The sequence below is a fragment of the Mastigoproctus giganteus genome, chromosome 3 (assembly GCF_048544385.1).
Source record: "Mastigoproctus giganteus isolate SK-2022 chromosome 3, ASM4854438v1, whole genome shotgun sequence".
NCBI classification, from domain to species: Eukaryota; Metazoa; Arthropoda; class Arachnida; order Uropygi; family Thelyphonidae; genus Mastigoproctus; species Mastigoproctus giganteus.
The window spans coordinates 220,054,754-220,075,350 of record NC_143577.1 but is presented as its reverse complement, the minus strand read 5'-3'; the positions used below and the strand labels follow the sequence as shown (position 1 = coordinate 220,075,350).

Here is a 20,597-nt window from a genome sequence, read left to right as displayed (position 1 = left end):
ATCAGGCTTAATGTCAAAGTTTGCAGATGACACGAAGGTTGGCAGGGTTGTTAATGACAGTAATGGCAGTGTGCTACTGCAACAGGATCTAGATAATTTGGGCAGATGGGCTAAGAAGTGGCAACTGAAGTTTAACCTTGACAAATGCAAAGTACTGCATATGGGTAGAAGTAACCCCAGAGAAACGTACCAACTGTGTGGTACTACACTTAAGGTGGTAGAAAATGTAAAAGACCTGGGAGTAATTGTGCAGTCAGATATGAAGTTTTCTGAGCAATGTAGACAGGCTGCTAGGGCAGGTCATGGGGTTTTGTCAATGATATATAGGAATTTTGCTAGCAGGGAAAAGGAGGTGATTGTCCCTCTGTATAAGGCAATGGTCAGGCCACGCCTTGAGTACTGCGTACAGGTCTGGAAGCCTCATTTTAGGAAGGATGTAGATTTGCTTGAGCGTGTACAGAGAAGAGCAACACGATTGGTGAGGGGAATGAAGGGATCCTCTTACCAAGAGAGGCTTAAGTTCTGCAAATTGCAGTGGCTGGAGACTAGGCACCTGCGCGGTGATCTGATTGAGGTCTATAAGGCCTTGAATGGGTTGAGCACGCTGAATTCTGATGGGATCCTCCCACTTGTTCAGAATACGAACCTACGGGGACATAAGTTCAAATTAAGAAAGGATAGATGTAGAATAGATGTGCGGAAATTTGCCTTTAGCCAGCGGGTGGTTAATTGCTGGAACAAACTTCCATCTGTCGTTGTGGAAGTTGATAGGTTAAATAAATTTAAGGAGGAACTGGACAGGCAATTGGAGGGTATGGTGTGATTTTTTTTTTTTTTTTTTTTTTGGCTGATGCTGCATAAGCTCCTACACTTGCTTTCTTGCATCAAGTGCCACTACTACTACTACTACTACTACTACTACTACTACTAAGACAGGTCTAGTGCAGACTAACATTAAGCCTCCTGGTGAAAATCATTGCATTATTATCAAAGCTAAGGATAATTCAACCTTTAAAACCAGTAAAGATGTTCGAGTGGAGAAGGCGATGAAGGGAATGTTAAACATAGTAAGACAGATAGTGGAAAAAGGAATTGTATTGGAAATGAAGAACGAATATGATGTGGAACAAGTAAAGAGTAATGAGAGAGAATCTGGTGCTTAAGTGTGAATTTTTCAAAACCAAAGCACCCTGGACCCAAAGTTATTATTTATGATGTGGATACTGAGGTAAACAAGGAGGAATTCTTTAGAGAATTGTGATATGAACCTGAGTCATATGGGCATAAGCAGATTGGAGATGGACAGTGAGGTGATATTATGGTTTGGAAGCACAAACAAGGCAAAGATGGACAGAAACTGGATACTAAAGTTTCTGGGCGCATCTACAAATATCTATTGAATCAGGGAAGGGTTCTTAGGCTTGATGTCTTACAGGCTGAATGCATTTCATTTAGTCACAATTTGTTATCATTTCAAACTATGAGTCGAACGATCAAGCAGGAGTATGAGCAAAAAATTTGGGTGATGAGAGGAATGGGTTGCATATAGTGCAAATACATGGCCAATATTCTCAGGTGGTGGCTGATGAATTGAGAGTAGTCTTTAATGCTAATGGGCTTGATGTTGTAACAGAAGCCATATGAGTTGGAGGGAGGAGTGATGAAATTCTCGTTGGCAACCAGAGTCATCTCCAAACTGCATTAGTTATATTTAATAACGACTATGACAGCACTAGATTCTTTCTGGACTGTTTGCAGTGTCTGTGTTGAGTATGAAAATCAAAAATTCTATTTGGCCTCTGTGTATTGTAGACACAATGAGGATACTGCTCTGCATCTTGATCACAATGAGAGTTTATTGGAACATCTAAGAGGAGAATGGCTCATTCTGTTATGGATAGCAACTCTAAGAATAAGCTTTGGTACAGCCACTTTACTGATGAGAGAGGATGTGCACTGGAGGAGGTGATAATTTGCTGGGAACTGGTGCTTCACAACAGACCATCAGAACATACCACCTTCTGGACAGAAGATGGAGAGTCAAATATTGACATTCACCTTCAGTACATCACATGGGCGCCGACCGGGCTAGCCGAGTGGGTAAAGTACCTGCCCGGCAACCCAAAGGTCGCGGGTTCGATTCCCGCCTCGGGCTTGGATCAAAGTACTGCAAAAACCTTGGGAGGTGCAATATGGCCACAGAAGCCGATGCGCCAACAACTACCAAATCAATCAATCAATCACATCACATGGGTCAAATTGGCTTCAGGACTACTGTGATTTTATGTCGACTTTCTGTGGCAAGGTGAAACAGTTAAATATTTCCTCTCACGGAAATATTTAATATTTCCGTGAGAAAGACTTATCCTCTAATCAAGATCAGCAGACCCATGATCAGTTTTAGTGCAAAATAGCTGTCTCATTATGAATTAATCAACTGATATACCCTCCAAATTGGGGGTATTATATTTATTCTGTATTTGCTGTTTCATTGAAATATGAACTAATAAACTGATATATCCTTCAAATTTAGGGCATCGTATTGCTGCTGTGTATAACGTTATCAGTATGCCGGCAGAACATACGCTGGAAAATGATCCCCGGCTGTCTGTATGTACCGGGAACGATAAACAACTAGCAGTAGTATATGCTATAAATTACCTGTACAGTACTGCAATGGATGGTGGGGTTACCAGGAAAGCTAATTGGGACAGCCTTCTTTAATAATAATAAAAAAAAGGTTCTTTTTGGATATTTCAAACTTTTTTTTGTCTACATAACTAAAAATTTGAGCAATCTCCATTTATTATCAAGCAGAAAAGCAAAAAATCCATGACCAACAACAAAATGCCACTAAACTTAACTGTTAACAAGCTGACATTTGTTTTAAGTGGCAGAAAAATATACCTTATATTATAAAATCTTTTTGTAACTCTTTCTGAAATTGCAACACTTGAAGTTAAAGCTGTTCTAATCATGGGAAAGAATATTTGTTATACAAACAACGTTCTTGTCAACACCAACCAGACAGGAAATATGATTTAACAATTTTAAAGCAGTAAAATAAAATTCACCTGCATTGAAAAAAAAATAATACAAAAAGAAGGAAAATATAAAAATTAGTAAGATGGTATGTGACTCAATAATTAGAATGAATAAAATGAAAGTTGCCTAATAAAAAACTAATGGAAATACCTGGGAAAGAAGAATTAATTTGACTGCCAATGCCCAATCTTTTCAAGGGGAAGCTACAAAGCACTATATTCCCATTAGGGTTACTAGATCAGGTGTGGTTTTAACAAGATGGGGGACACTATTCATTTTACAATCAATGTGCAAGAATTCATTAGCAGGGGGTTCTGAGATAAGTGGACAGGTTGTAGCTTGCAAATTTCACCTGACCCTCTTTTCTGGCAGCCATGAAGCCTAGATCTGTTATCGTATGACAATGCATTATGGAACTGTTCATTAAAAAAAGTGGCCCCAATGATAAATGGCACTGCTCCAGGAATGCTACATAAATTATCATACCACTTTCGAAGACATAATTTTACAATAGGAAAATGGCAGTGCATACACTTATCTAGGCTGGATAATTGTTGCCAGTGACCATTTTTTTATTATTTACATTTATTACAATTCATTTTAATAGTGAGGAAAGGATATGCTTTCCAAACACCCTGCAAAATAATGATTCCCAAAATTTTTATGTCCTAAGGACTCTCTCTGAGCTTCAAAGATTGTTTGCTCCACCAAAACTCTTCATAAGATTTTTAAAAGAAATTTCTGGCATTATTTGCTAGCCCCTAAAATACCTCGATGGTCTTTGGAAGGAGGAGGGGTCCTTGTAACATAGTTAAAGAAACACTGATAAACATTACAGAGTACAGATCCATTCACTTAAATCCCTTTTTCATAAGACTTTAAATGTACAAATATTTTAGCATTCATAGACCATTAGATAAAAAAGTATAATTAAAAGTAAGTTTCAAGAGTACCAGAGAATTTTGCAATTTAGAATTTAGGCTGAAATTATGGGAATCATTAAAAATATATTATCAACAAAGTTAAAAAAATACCCTCTCATCACTGAAACACATTTCAAAATAAGCTGAAAGAGAAATATATGCTAATAAATCAATTAAATATAAAATAAAAAGTCAAAAGATGCATAATAATTGCATAAATATAAAAATTTAAAATAATCTACACTTCTTTTCTCATACTGATTTCTATATTTTAGTTCTTTGAAACAATTAATAAAAAACAGCCAAAAAATCAAATTTACAAGTATGTTTCATTAAATGAATTTTATATTATATTAGAACTTTATGTTATAATAAATTAAATTACTAACCTATTAAACATGCTTGATCACGAGACAACATTATTGCTTCATGATATGTAGGAACAGTTTGTGCGTGACAAAGTAACACCCCTAATGAAAGTTCTGTGCCAAAAAGGAATGTCTGAAATAGAAGTATAAACATAATTTAAATGGATGTAGCAATTAAAGGTCAATTTTCCCAGATAAATGCAGGTAACAAAGCTGAGAAATTAATACACAACTGTGAGTTTCTGGTTGACAGAATTTGCTGATTTATAATTTGGAAAAAGATTTATAACATAGTCTAACATAAAAGAAGCTACTTCCCTCTCTTTAGAGGCAGAATTAAACTAAACTATGAGCTGCAATTAGTGACCCAAAATAACATACAAAAGTAATTTGACATATAAAAAAGTACTCGCCACTCATTGCAGCAGAAAAGAAACACATGATTAGAAAGATTCATTTCTGCCAGAAAGTCTAGTTGTGTCCATTTTAACTATTTGTTCAAATCAAATAAATCCACACTTGCTTTATAAAAAAATTTAAAAAAAATAGATGAGTTTATTTTTATTTTTGTTACACAGAGCATTAAAACTATGATAAATGAATTAGCTTTCGGCTGGGTGGCAGCCTTCATCAGATTAAAATACTTTGAATGGCAGTTGGAATAGAGATGCACTGCCAGGATGGTGCGTGAGGCACGTGGTTAATTGTTTGTTGATGTTTGTGGCTGTGACGTATGGTGGTGACGTGGCCAGCGTTTGTCTATGGACAGAATCACTGCTTCTGTGATGGGGTTAAGTTGACAACCACTGTTCCTGTTCAACGAGGTATCCGAGCATTTTATACTTAACGATTCCAACCAGGTGCGCATGTCTGGACAACCCACCACGACATCGACCCACACCGCGATGTCGTGGTTGTAGACAAGTCCCACCATTACCTAAGGCGCACCTGGTTGGAATCGTTAAGTATAAAATGCTTGGATACCTCGTTGAACAGGAACAGTGGTTGTCAACTTAACCCCATCACAGAAGCAGTGATTCTGTCCATAGACAAACGCTGGCCACGTCACCACCATACGTCACAGCCACAAACATCAACAAACAATTAACCACGTGCCTCACGCACCATCCTGGCAGTGCATCTCTATTCCAACTGCCATTCAAAGTATTTTAATCTGATGAAGGCTGCCACCCAGCCGAAAGCTAATTCATTTATCATAGTTTTAATGCTCTGTGTAACAAAAATAAAAATAAATTATGAATCCAGAGCACGCAGGTGTGTTTTATTATGTAAAATAGATGAGGTTAAATACTAGAAGACACACAGCTAAGGAAAGAAAACTAGCAGCAATTTTAAAGATAATGAAAAAAATATCTTCCATACAGCCTTACCTAAAAACAAAGCAGAATTAAAAGTTAACACAACTCTTCTTTTTTTTCACACTCTTCCTTTTTAATCTTCAAGAAGAGTTAAAGAATTAAGAAGGGAAAAAAATTGAAGAAAATAATGAAAAAGAAAAGAAAGAAGGTTAGAGATGGTTATAAAATAAACTATCATAACAAAAACATGAGAAAAAGTGAAGCTGAAGTTATTCTGAACATCTTAAAAATGAAGTAATGAAAATTTTAAAAAAAATTTATTTATTGGCAATAAAAGTATTTGGAGGAAGTTCTTAAATATTACATCAGCCTTTGTCATGCACAAGTCATAATGACAAATAAAATGAAAAATATCAGCATATAAGAGAACTGTTAAGCAAAAACAAATGACTACATGAAATGAGTGGGCAAAGGATTACACGTGGTTATAAAAGCCAAATATATTATATTTGTAGGAGAAATTAGGCTAAAATTAGAGACTCTACAGTGCAAAATGATAGATATAGAAACCACAATTACAGTAGACTGTTGAAATAATGCTACCCCAAATAACAGCACATTGAGATCGGATGTATACATACAGCACAGATGTCTTGCAGTGCTGAAAAAAGAAAATGGCAAGTCATGTGATTGCTGTATTTGTTTACATTCGTCATTTTCAAAGTGAATACTGTACTGATATCACAGATTATACTGCTGTTTTACATTTATTTTAAATTAAAAACCTCCCACTGTGGCTCCTAAAGTTAATAAACCTCATAACAACATTAAAGCTTAGTGACACACTTGATATAATCCACACTTTCCTGGTGACCCTAATGTAATAAAATTACATTAATGTCACCAGGAAAGTTAATTTATATACCCATGTGTATTGTGTCTGTAAATTGCGTGTTCTCTGCTCAATTTTCCTGTTTTTCTGGATGAAAAAACGTTGCTATCTACACCCAAGACCCACTAACTCAGCTACAGAGTGAAAAAAGCCTATAAAAGTCGTCATCGACATGATTCGAACCCAGTTCTTTTCAACCTGGTGTGGGGAGGATGGTGACGATACCACTGTGCTACCCACACAGACTAAACTTGGTATAATAAAGAAAATAGAATGGATTGTAAGCAGAAGTGTATTGATGGAAGAATATAACACCGGATCATCAACATGTTTATGTTTTTTTTATGCGCAATTAATAAAATTCTATTCTTAATCTCTCTATTTCTTATTTTGCCTCATTATTTATGCATTAAATACATTATAAATAAAACTTTCTAGATAACGGATAAATTGAAATAACGGCACATTGAATCCCCGAAAGTGCCATTATTTCGAAAGTTTACTATGTGCCCTTCAAAAACCTTTAAGGGTTTTGAAGGGTGCAAACTGCACATAATACCCATTACAAAACACAAAAAAATAATATTATAAATCACAAAACAAAAGAAACAAACAAATGGAAGAGGTCCAAAAAAATTAAAAAGAAACCTGTCGATCAATTCGGCCCTGGAAAGATTGTGCAGGGCTCAAGGGGTAGAATTTTTTTCAGCCTGGTCTGTACTTGTTAACAGGAGAGACTGCTTCTACAGGGATGGGATACACTTAAATAGAAAGGGTGCAAGAATGTTTGCTGATGCTATCGAGGCAGTGTTAGGTGGGTCGGAAAACTGCTAGATTGGGGGGATACAAGGACTAATAGATTAACAGTAGCCACTGACAGAAGAGAAAGTGATTCTTGCACTCCTTCTATTGGAATGAGCAGCAGCCTGGAAAATAAGATGCAGGATATTTCAGACTGCTGGGAATCATGGGGTTACAGGTGAACACATGGGTTGTGTTAGGGTGGCTAAGAGGAAGAGCAGGTGCAAGTATACTTGCATGTACACCAATGCTAGGAGTTTAGTAAATAAATTTGATGAACTTGAGGTATTGCTCAAAACATCAAAGGCAGATATTGTTGGGATTTCAGAGACGTGGTGTCACACAGGTATAAGTAATGCAGAACTGGAATTTGGGGAGTACAATGTCTACAGAAAGGATAGACAGGATAGGAAGGGAGGAGGGGTTATGCTATTAGTTAAGAAACACATAAAATCCAAGGAAATGAAGCCGGTCAACGTCGCTGGACAGTGCAGTGTCGAGTCAGTTTGGTGTGACATAAGCATTGGAAGATCGAAATTGAGAGTAGGAGTGTGCTATAGGCCTAGTGACTCTGATGAGTATAATAAGAAACTGTACAGAGAAATAGAGTGGGCCAGTAAATCAGAAAGTCTTATAATGGGGGATTTTAATTTCCCAGATATTGACTGGAATTTGGGGGCTGGTCACTCACACACTAGCAAGGCTTTTGTGGATTTATTGGATGATTGTTTTCTACATCAGCATGTTCGGGAGGCAACTAGAGGGAGTAATGCTCTTGATCTGATTATCAGTAGTGATTCTTCATGCATTAAGAATCTGCAGATAAATGAACCACTAGGTGGCAGTGATCACAGTGTTCTGAAGTGGGAGTTACTCAAAGAGGTAACTACCATTAGGGGTAAAGGGAAGGGGTATTGCTTTCGTAAAGGCAACTACGATGGACTGAGACAGTATTTAAATTCTATACAGTGGGATCAACTAATGATGTTACCAACAGCAAATTCAAAATGGGAAGCATTCAAAGAACTTATCTTGGAAGCTACTAGGCTTTACATACCAACTAAGAAATATTGTTCAAGGTTTAGGCCTAAATGGATGTCAGATGAACTAATGAGGCATATGGCAGAGAAGAAAAATGCATGGGATACATACAAATTAACAAGTGACACAGAAGCCTATGATAGATACAAGTTGATCTGTAACCAAGTTACAAAGGAGGTTAGGCAGGCGAAGGCAGATTACGAGAGATCCTTGGCAAGGGATGCAAAGAAAAACAGCAAAGAGTTCTTTACTTATGTAAACTCTAGAAGGAAGGGGATGAATCAGATTGGTCCACTTGATATCGATGGGTCAACTGTTGATGACCCTGCTCAGGTAGCTAACAAACTAAATGAATATTTTGCATCAACATTCACCCATGAGGAGTTATGCAGCGAGGGGAATGCCAGAGGTGTATTCAACTCTAGCAATTAGCTAGAGAATCTTGTAATAACTGAGAGTAAAGTGGAGGAGAAATTGTTGAAGATAAACACAAGAAAGGCACCCGGGGTGGATGGGATCTATCCAGTTATATTAAAGGAGGCAGCAAACCCTTAGCCATAATTATGAGAGCTTCCTTGGACTCAGGGGAGTTACCCATGGACTGGAGATGTGAAAATGTAACCCCAATTCACAAGGGAGGATCAAAGGCTGACACAAGTAATTATAGACCTGTGAGTTTAACTTCTGTTCCTGGAAAATTAATGGAGGCACTGGTTAAAGAAGCACTGCAGGATCATCTAGACAGGACTTCAGTTATAGCTCGGACACAGCATGGTTTTGTTAAGGGGAAGTCTTGCCTGACCAATTTGATTGGATACTATGATGCAGTCACAAAAGAACTGGATGCAGGGAATAACTTTGATATTATATACTTGGATCTTAGAAAGGCTTTTGATACTGTTGCACATGGAAGACTGCTGCACAAATTGGAGCAGTGTGGCATTGGAGGCAAATTGCTGCTATGGATAAAGGGGTGGTTGAGGGGGAGAAGACAGAGAGTGGTAATTAATGGACACTGCTCATCGTGGACTAATGTTATTAGTGGCGTCCCTCAGGGTTCAGTGTTGGGTCCTTTATTGTTTTCTGTATTTATAAATGATATTGATGATGGTATATCAAGCTTAATGTCCAAGTTTGCAGACGATACGAAGGTTGGCAGGGTTGTCATGGACACTACTGACACTATGCTGCTGCAACAGGATCTGGAAAGGTTGAGCAGATGGGCTGAGAGGTGGCAAATGCAATTTAACATTGACAAATGTAAAGTACTACATATGGGAAACAGCAACCTCAGAGCAACGTATCAACTTTGTGGTACTACACTGAAAGTGGTAGAGAATGAAAGGGTCCTGGGGATAATTGTGCAGGCAGATATGAAGTTCTCTGAGCAGTGCAGACGGGCTGCAAGAGTAGCTCATGGTGTATTGTCAATGATATATAGGAATTTTTCTAGCAGGGATAAGGAGGTGATTATTCCCTTGTATAAGGCAATGGTCAGGCCACACCTAGAGTACTGTATACAGGCCTGGAGACCTCATTTCAAGAAGGATGTAGAGCTGCTGGAATGAGTACAGAGAAGGGCAACAAGATTAGTGAATGGAACAAAGGGGTGCTCTTACGAAGAAAGGCTTAAGTTTTGCGAATTACGGTGTCTGGAGACTAGGCACCAGCGAGGTGATCTGATAGAGGTGTACAAAGCCTTGAATGGTTTGAGCATGCTCAATGCTGATGGGATTCTTCCTCTTGCTCAGAATAATCACCTGAGAGGGCATAAATTCAAATTGAGGAAAGACAGATGTAGGATAGATGTGCAGAAATTTTCCAGCGGGTGGTTGGTAGGTGGAACAGACTTCCATCTCTTGTCGTGGAAGTTGATAGCCTAAATAAGTTTAAGGCTCAGCTGGACAGGTATTTCGAACGAACAGATGGGTGAAGTGGAAGTGGTTATTTTTTATTTATTTATTTTACTTTACGAAAATTGAAGAAGGCTGGGAGGCAGCCTTCTTCAATCTGAAGAAGGCTGCCTCCCAGCCGAAAGCTTATTAATTGTAATTCTAGTTTGCTCTGTGAAACAAAATAAATTTTCGTAATGAATCCATAGCACGTAGGCCTTTTTTATTATTTTACTTTATTTTTTTTTTTTTTGGCTGATGCTGCATAAGCTTGTTTTCTTGCATCAAATGCCTCTACTAATGCTAAACCAAAATAGCAATGAGAAGGACAATTAATTTATATACCATCAATTGAAAGAAACAATTTATATACAAAATAAATTCATGTAAAAGGCTATATGACAATTTCTATCAATGAAAACAAATACATTATAATAACTGAAAAATAATAAAACAGAAGGAATATTCTAATTATTTGAGGTAAATATAAAAATGGATAATAGATTATTAAAAAATTATTAGAAAATAGGAAATCAGTATGGTAACGTATGTGAAAAACAGAAAAGTACTTTGTTCACCAAGAGAAGTTGATAAAAATAAAAAAAATATATAGATAAAAATAAAAAAAAAATATATATAAGAAAATAGAGAAAAGAAAATGCACCTGACAAAAAGAAAATATATTTGTTTAGTAAAATAAGAAAAGGAAAAAATGACACATGATGACTATAAAACACTATATACTTATAAAAATCTATAAACAGCAAAGACACACCAAAGTATGGAAACCACAGTCACCATAAATTATGGTGAATGGGGAACATATTTCCTTAACATGTACATGCACTATTCAATTCACTGATTTCATCCTTAAACAGATAATTTAAAAGATGATGGCTCTACTGAAATCATGCACAAAAATCAAGATATGAGCTACAATTTGTTTCTGAATGCAGAAGAGGTAAAACACCAAAATGTATTGTGAATGTCAGTTCAGTATGTAAAGTCAAAAGCAAATCTACAAGTTGGTGAATATCACAATTGCATTGAAAGTGGTGAAGATTCCATTACCTGCAAGTGAATCATGTTGTTATATATATTTGTTGTTAGTTTTAAGGCATATGAGCATCTTATGCCATATTTCACCAGAGCATCACATCTGCATAAGTGTTCGTGTCTCTCTGGCAGGATTTGAACCCATACTCCCCAAACAAGTAACAAGTGGTAAAACCACTATATCGTTGTTATATGTGTGCTATTTCACAAAACAATAAAATGAAACATCATATCAAATGTGCTTTTCAAATAATATTTCTTATTGTTGATTATTAATTATCAGAAATAATACATTTCTATAGGGAAACTTCTGAAATGACTACTTGAGCAGAGAAGATAACAAAAAGAATGAACAGAGAAGATAAAAACATGTATAAAAAAAAACACAATAAAAAGTAAAATATAGCTCACTGTCAGAATAATTACATATTAAAAATTATAAGAATCAAACAAATTGAGTTTCAACTCACTTTAAAGTTTACCATTCCATAAGTTTCTAGTACCACTATAGCATCTGGAAATCTTAGATTTTCAGTACCTAAAAAATTTGCTAATTTTAAAAGTGTTGGTATAAGTATCACATTTTAAAAAAATTTTATATTTTGAAAAAAATTGATACAACACATATTATTATACCGATTTTTCATATGAAATATCAAGCTGTATTCCTGAGCAAAATAAATTAATTAGAATGACTATTCTAATCATCTATTTATTCTACCCAAGTCTAGGATTTTTGTAAGGGTTTAGATGGACTACTCTAAATAGAGAAAGAGTATACTATGGTAGAAGTAACTGCATTTGTAAAGAAAAATATAATACTGGGTTCAAAAAAGAAAGCCTAGCCATGTTAAGGAAAACAGAAATGTGATATTTATTTACATCTCATAATCTGCAAGTGATTTCCCTAGTAACAGATTTATTCAAAACAAGAAATTATACAGTCATTAAATTAGAACATAATTTTTATACATACATATATAGCAATAAATCATATAAATCATGTATGAAAGTAAATACAAATGTCAAGACGAATGACTTTTGCAGCAGAAAATAAATACAAAGTACCCAGTCATGTTAAGTGCTGATGCTGACTTACTGCATGACAGTGATCACTCCCTCCTTACATACACAGTCAGTGAGAACATTAGCATTAGTAGAGGCATATGATGCAAGAAAGACAGCTTATACAGCATCAGCCAAAAAAAAAAAAAAAAAACCTCTTTTCATTTCACCTATCCATTTGCTCCAAATGTTTGTCTAGTTAACAATAAGTAGTCTCAAGTGTAATCTTTCTCTGTGATTACCAATCTTTGGTCTCCTAAAAAGTAGTTCTGAGCGATATGTTTTCTCATACATAAACATAAAAGCAAACAGTTAATGATGTTATTTAAAGAGAAATCACCTAAATTCCAGACGTGTGGATTTGCTTATGCAGCACCGAGACTAAATCTACACAAAAAGTGTTTTGTGTAATCTCTTTCAATGCAAGTAAAATACACAGATGTATTTCATTTGTTTTGAACAACCACTGTACTTTTTCTGTGCTTGAAACTTTGTACACTCTTATTTTCAAGATTAGCCTCTCTACTTTTCTCATTATCGTGGTTACACCAGTAGTTATTTATAATTTTGGTGTCTGTTTTGTGAAATGATTACTAAATGATTTTATGAAATGATTAATGATCACTGCAATTTGTGCCCTTCAAAACCCTTTAAGGGAGTTTTGCATTAATTGACTAGATACCACACTGAGTGGTTGGACATTGACAAGAGCAACAATAGCACTCCAATTACCATCAGCATAACTATTTATACAATGTAGTTCCATACATAAAAATGTATTATTAAGGCATGTCTGCATATATATACAGGGTGTTTCAAAAAATGATGGTCAATAATTTAAAGGTGAAAAGTACAAACTAAAATAAGCAAAAAAGTCTCAGTGAACATCGGGCCACAAATGAACCATTTTCAAGATAATGCACATTTTCTGTTAAGGTCCGCCACTGACTATGGGAGCACTAGTTTAACAAAAAGCTGTGAATCCTTAGATAAGGGTGGTTTTATTAAACATAAGATAATACATTTTTAATTTTTAGTTTCAACACCTTAGGATGTTACATGTTACAGGATGTTCTTTCTAACACCCTTTCCTCAACATCAGGTGTTATGCTTCTGGCCTACCTGCTCATACTCCATATGCGAAGCACCAATGTTCTCTAAGGCATTGATGTGCACCTGTTGGGCTGGGAAATACTTCTTGGTACAAATGTGCAGCCTCGAGTGCACTGCCGTTGGCTTTACCATACATGAAGTGCATGTCCACATACTTTTCATTGCTGTAACCTCTTTCTGCATTGACTATCCTTTGACAAGTACTAGTATGCCTGCTACATCTCAGAGCATTGAGAGAGGGAAAATGGAGAGAATGAGCATAATCTAACCTAAACAAACAAGTCAGTGGTGGATCCCAACTCTGTAAAGTTCACCTTGTCAGTGGTGGATCCCAACTAGAAATGTGCAATATCTCAAAAACGATTCACTTAAGGACCCACGTTTACTAGGCTTTTTTTGCATATTGTAGTCTGTACAGTTCACCTTTAAATTATTGACCATCACTTTTGAAATACCCTGTATATGCTAAGCATCTACTGTCTTCACCATGTCCATCCATCAGTCTGCATGTAACAGCTCGGCTCCCAGTGGAGAGATTTTCATGAAATTTTATATTTAATTCCTTTAGAAACATTTGTTGAGCTGTTCCAAAATTTCATTAAAATGGGGCAAATAGAAATCCAGCAATTATTATTTCTTTTTTCCATTGAATTTGTATGTAACTAAGAAATTTATAGATTAAATGTAGTTTTAATGCAGTACTATTACCTTTATTATTACTACTATTACTAATTAGTTACATGGTGCAAGGAAGCCTGAGGCTTATGCTGCACCAGCCAAAAAAAAATTCCCCTGTTACACTGAGATAGAGAGAGAGAAATAGAAGGGAATCACCAAGAAAGAGAAGAATAATGATATCCAGCTCAGGACACTGGATGTGCCAAGCCCATACTCACCAGATGTGAGCCCAAGGTAACTTTAGACAGTCCATGCATGCTTCGCATGTATGCTTAGGTAAGACTCGTGAACATGGTGTTGCTTGTTAAGAGATACATATATATAGAGTATATAATATTGGTGTAAATACACTGTAGAAAACTCTTAAATGAAAAAACTATGTTTGTAGTTTGAAGGGATACCATTTTATCTGTATCTCATATTGTGCTCCTCCTTCACAACGAGTTGCCATGTATTGCACTACCTCGAATAAGTAACGCTTCACCAAAAGAGAAGATTATTGTTACTTATTCTCAGTGGGCACCACCACCACCCAGATGGCACCATTTCAAGGCTTGGTGGCCCTTCATCAGTGGGTGGGCAGGCATCCTGGTATTGCAGACATGACAATCCAGTTGTGAAGATAATCACACAATATGAGAGATGCCAGAAGGTGTGCATGATAATGTTAAAATGAAGATTGACGCAATAAAGCATCATATGTTTAAGAGTATAAATATTCTATTTAATATTGGTGTAAATACACCATAGAAATATGATGCTTTGTTGCATCAATCTTCATTTTAACATAATCATGTACACTTCTGGCATTTCTCATATTGTGTGATTATCTTCACAACTGGATTGTCATGTCTGCAATACCAGGGTGCCTGCCCACTCACCGATGAAGGGCCAACAAGCCTTGAAACGGTGCCGTCTGGGTGATGGTGCCCACTGAGAATAAGTAACAATAGTCTTCTCTTTTGGTGAAGCGTTACTTATTCGAGGTAGTGCAATACATGGCAACTCGTTGTGAATGAGCAGCACAATACGAGATACAGATAAAATGATGCCTCTTCAAACTACAAATGTAGTTTTTTCGTTTGAGTTTTCTATGGTGTATTTACACCAATATTATATAGAATATTTACACTCTTAAATATATGATGCTTTATTGCATCAATCTTCATTTTAATATATATAGAGTGAAAAAGAGACATAATCATTCAATTTAAGGAAAAAAATCAAACGTGCCTGAAATTAATTGCATTTCAGGCACGTTTGATTTTTTACATTACATTAATTAACTTGTTATTTCTGCTATGAAGTCAAAACTTAAATGTTGATTAATTTAGTTACAAAACCTTAATATACCCCAGATTAAGTTATCTCTCTGCTCTTTGTCTCATAGACATTCGGTTTCTGCTGCATGCCTTTTCCACAGATAGTTCCATGGGCACTATTCTTCAGAATTAGCTTCTATAATTCTCTCTCTCTCTCTCTCTCTCTCTCTCTCTCTCTCTCTCTCTCTCTCTCTCTCTCTCTCTCTCTCTCTCTCTTCCAAATACATGCTGCAGCCAGTCACCATCCTTTTACTGTCCAACTTCAAACTCACTTTTGTTGCGGATTTACTTAAAAAGTACAGGTCAATGTTGAAAAAAATTGTTGAAAAAAAAATAATAATACCGAATTAGGGTTAAATTTGAAAGTGTCTGCAATCCTGGCCAGACATGATAGGAGAGAGTATATGATGAGAGTCTTGTCAATCAATTCATGGGGTAGAATTTTTTTCAGAGTGGTCTGTGCTTGTTAATAGGAAAAACTACTTCTACAGGAATGGGATACACTTAAATACAAAGGGTGCAAGCATATTTGTTGATGCAATTGAGGCAATATTAGGTGGATCGGAAGACTGCTAGCTTGGGGGGGGGATTAACAGACTAATAGATTAACAGTAGCCACAGTCAAGAGGTGGAAATGATTCTTGCACTGCTTCTACTGGAATGAGCAGCAGCCCGGAAAGCAAGTTGCTGGGGATTTCAGGAACTGCTGGGGGTCATGAAACCAGTAAAAAATATGGGATGTGTTAGAGCAACTAAGGGTACAAACAGGTGAATATATACTTGCATTTACACCAATGCTAGGAGTATAGTAAATAAATTTGATCAATTTGAAGTGCTGGTTAAGACATCAAAGGCAGATATTGTTGGGATATCAGAGACATGGTGTTACACAGATATAAGGAATGCAGAATTGGAATTTGGGGAGTACAATGTGTACAGCAAGGATAGGAAGGGAGGAGGGGCTATACTGTTAATTAGGAAACACACAATCTAAGGAAGTGCATTCAGTTGACATAGACGGACAGTGCAATGTTGAGTCAGTTTGGTGAGACATAAGCACTGGGAAAGCAAAAATGAGGGTAAGAGTTTGTTATAGGCCTAATGATTCTGATGAGTACAATGAACAACTATACAGAAAAATAGAGTGGGCCAGTAAATCAGAGTGTCTTATAATGGGGGATTTTAACTTTCCAGATATTGACTGGAACATGTGTGTTGGTCATTCGCACAATAGCAAGGCTTTTGTGGATTTCTTGGATGATTGTTTTCTATAGCAGCATGTTTGAGAGGCAACCAGAGGGAGTAACACTCTTGCTCTGATTATCAGTAGTGATTATTCATGCATTAAGAATTTACAGATAAAGGAACCAATAGGTGGAAGTGATCACAGTGTGCTGATGTGGGATTTACTTAAAGATGTAACTACCATTAAGGAGTAAAGGGAAGGGTTTTTGCTTCCGTAAAGATGACTACAGTAGTCTCAGAGATTTGTTAAATTCTACATGGTGGGACCAACTGATGATGCTACCAACAGCAAATTCTAAATGGGAAGCATTCAAGGAAGTAATTTTGGAAGCTACTAGGCTTTTTGTTCCAACTGAGAAATACTATTCTAGGTTTAGACCCAAATGGATGTCAGATGAACTAATGAGACTCATAGCAGAGAAAAAAAAATGCATGGGATGCATATAAATTATCAGGTGACACAGAAGCCTATGGTAGATATAAGCAGATTATGAGGAAGCTTTGGCAAAGGATGCAAAGAAAAACAACAAAGATTTATTTACTTATATAAACTATAAAAGAAAGGGAATGAATCAGATTGGTCCACTTGATATCAATGGTTTTACTGTAGATGAATATTCTCACGTAACTTCCAAACTAAATGAGTATGTTGCATCTACATTCACTCATGAGGAGTTCTTCAAGGAGGAGAGGGACAGATGTTTATCAAACTCTAACAGATAGTTAAATGATTTTATAATAACTGAGAGCAAAGTGGAGGAGAAATTGTTGAAATTGAACATAAGAACGGCAAATGGGGTAGATGGGATCTATCCAGTTATATTAAAGGAAGCAACAAAGGAAGTAGGCAAACCCTTAGCCATAATTATGAAAGCTTACTTGGACTCAGGGGAGGTCCCCATGGACTGGAGTTGTGCAAATGTGTCCCCAATTCACAGAGGGGGGGGGGGAATCAAAGGGTAACATGAATAATTCAGACCTGTTAGTTTAAGTTCTGTTCCAGGGAAAATAATGGAGTCACTGGTTAAAGAAGCATTGCAGGATCATCTTGACAAGACTGCAGTAATAATTCAAACACAGGATGGGTTGTTAAGGGGAAGTCTTGTCTGACCAATTTGATTGGATACTATGACTTGGTCACAAAGGAGCTGAATGCAAAAAATAATTTTGATATCATATACTTGGATTTCAGGAAATATTTTGGTACTGTTGCACACAGAAGACTACTGTACAAATTATAGCAGTATGGCATTAAGGGCAAGTTGCTACAATGGATAAAAGGATGGTTGAGCAGGAGAAGACAGAGAATGGTAATCAATGGACACAGCTCTTCGTGGACTAATGTTATTAGTAGTGTCCCCCAGGGTTCAGTATGCTGCTGCAACAGGATCTGGAAAAGTTGGGCAGAAGGGCTGAGAGGTGCCAACTGAAGTCTAACATTGACAAATGCAAAGTACTAAATATGGGTAGCAGTTAGCCCAGAGTAACATACCAACTGGGTGGTGTTACACCCTGGGTAGTGGAGAATGAAAGAGACCTGGGGGTAATTGTGCAGTCAAATATGAAGTTTTCTGAGTAGTGCAGACAGGCTGCCAGAGTGTCATGGGGTATTGTCAATGATATACAGGAATTTGGTTTTTAAAGGTTTTATGTAACACATTTTATATTAAAATGAAATAAAGAAAAAGTAAATAAAGTTTTCTGTAAAAGGTTTGATTTTTTTTGATTTGGTAGTTGTTGGCGCATCGGCTTCTGTGGCCATATTGCACCTCCCAAGGTTTTTGCAGTACTTTGATCCAAGCCCGAGGCGAGAATCGAACCCGCAACCTTTGGGTTGCCGGGCAGGTACTTTACCCACTCGGCTAGCCCGGTCGGCTCTGTAAAAGGTATTCAACATTATTTTATATAGCTGAAAATATTCCAATTGTACCAAAACATTTTTTAACAAAGATTTTTTCAACCACAGATTACTGTAGTTTTTTTACATCTGCAAGCATCAGATTTGAAAAACAACTGCAATCTGTGAGACCACATTGCACTGTTAATGCAACAAAAACCATACTGTACTAGTTAAGGCTGAAGTATGGTTATGTAGCCTAGCTTGAACTTATTGATTGTTAGATAAGTCAGGTTAATTTCATTAAACAAATTCAGATAAATGAATCTTACAGCAATGTTTGAAACATAATGGAAATCAATAAATGGTGAAACTCAGATTTTATGTTATCACTAATTTTACATTTTTTCACAATGTTATATATATTTTTAATAGTCCTAATAAAAATTCCACAAGCTAAATTTTCATTGAACTCACATTTCTGGTTATTTACTATATCCTCAATCTTGTAAAACATATCAACAACAATGTGATTCAACTTTTTGTCCAATGAATGCATAGTTTACTAGTAAAGACATAATGTAACATACTCTGCCTGTGATTTAAATTACACAATTTTTTAAAAAATTAAAATTTAAAAAAGAAAGCTAATTACTTTATTTTATCAGTGTTTATTTATTTATTTTTTTGCTGAGAATTAATTTAATATTTCCTCAATTTTGTACTTCCCAAACTTTTTATTTAGCTTTTAGTCCGTTCAAAATTCAAAAATTGAAGTTTCACTGTATATACACCGTACCTGTCAATATCTCAAGTCAACCAATAAAATATGCTGTTTGACGGGCAAAAACTGTGAAAGTCATCAGTTCTTTGCTTTTGCCTCTGGAAGCTTTCAGGTAAAATCACAATCAATATGTACAATGCCAATGTCCTTAATCACATATCTACCAAAATTCAACATGTGCTAAATACTACGCCTTTGCCTTATGGATTCAATGAAACTTAAAGAAAATTTGTCCAGGGGCTCACACCTGGTGAGTATGGGCTTGGCACACCCAGGATCCTGAGCTGGGTATCATCATTCTTCTCTTTCTTGGTGATTCCCTTCTACTTTTAACTCTCTCTCTCTCTCTCTTTCTCTCTCTCTCTTTCTCTCTCTCTCTCTCTCTCTCTCTCTCTCTCAGGGTAACTCGAGGAATTTTTTTTTTTTTTTTGTGCTGTTGCAGCATAAGCCTCAGGCTTCCTTGCAACATATAGCTAATAATAATAATAATAAATTAAATATTTTAAATGCCATGAAATTTTGCAAAAACTCTTAACTTATGAATTAAAAAAGCAAAAAAAAAAATATGAATGCTTACCTGGTAAATCAGGAAATTTTGGCTCTCCTTTGTACATATCTATCAGTAAAAAAATCATAACCCAATTTGGTGTCATGTCTACATTATTCACACCTTCAGATAATCACTGTCATTCTCTCTCTTCATCAAAATTCTTGGCCATAAAGTATATATTAGCAACAGATGTACCAGCAGATTGCTACATAATGCTGCAAAAAAAAATACATATACTGTATATATATTTGAGTCATACAAAATATAACTAAAATTTATTTAGTTATAAAATCATTTTTCCTAATAAAGAGCAAACTACACTAACTGGCCAAAATTTATGATATATATTAGAAAAAAGTTCAGTAGTTTGCAAATAATTAATACAAATCAACGAAATTTGGTATAAAAGTATATTTTTCCTATTTTTAATTATATTTTTTTCATAATTTATTCATAATTTTTAATTTTCATAATTTATTCATACTTTTTAATTTAAAAAAGGCAGTTTCAGAATAGACATGCAAAAATTTGCATTCAGAATAGGAGTGAGCAAAAGAAATGTGAATAAATAAAGTTTTTTGTCTGATGCTATATAAGCTTTATTTCCTTGCATCATTTTTCAATACTAATACTAATGCTATTATGTTATGATGCAAATATACAGTA

The 20,597-nt window shown here is 35.8% G+C and overlaps 1 protein-coding gene across 1 annotated transcript in view; it reads right to left on the bottom strand.

Annotated features, from left to right (window-relative positions):
- Nucleotides 1–20,140, bottom strand: part of LOC150088739 (tectonic-2-like) — a 351,050-nt gene extending 330,910 nt beyond the window's left edge. Inside the window, exons 1-3 of the mRNA XM_090370296.1 lie at nucleotides 19,959–20,140; nucleotides 11,808–11,875; nucleotides 4,358–4,469 (exon numbers count right to left, since the gene is read on the bottom strand). Of these exons, the coding sequence (XP_090226422.1) occupies nucleotides 4,358–4,469; nucleotides 11,808–11,875; nucleotides 19,959–20,034 (256 nt within the window). The 5' untranslated portion in view covers nucleotides 20,035–20,140. The remainder of the gene's footprint in view (nucleotides 1–4,357; nucleotides 4,470–11,807; nucleotides 11,876–19,958) is intronic.
- Between the last annotated feature and the right edge of the window lie 457 nt (nucleotides 20,141–20,597).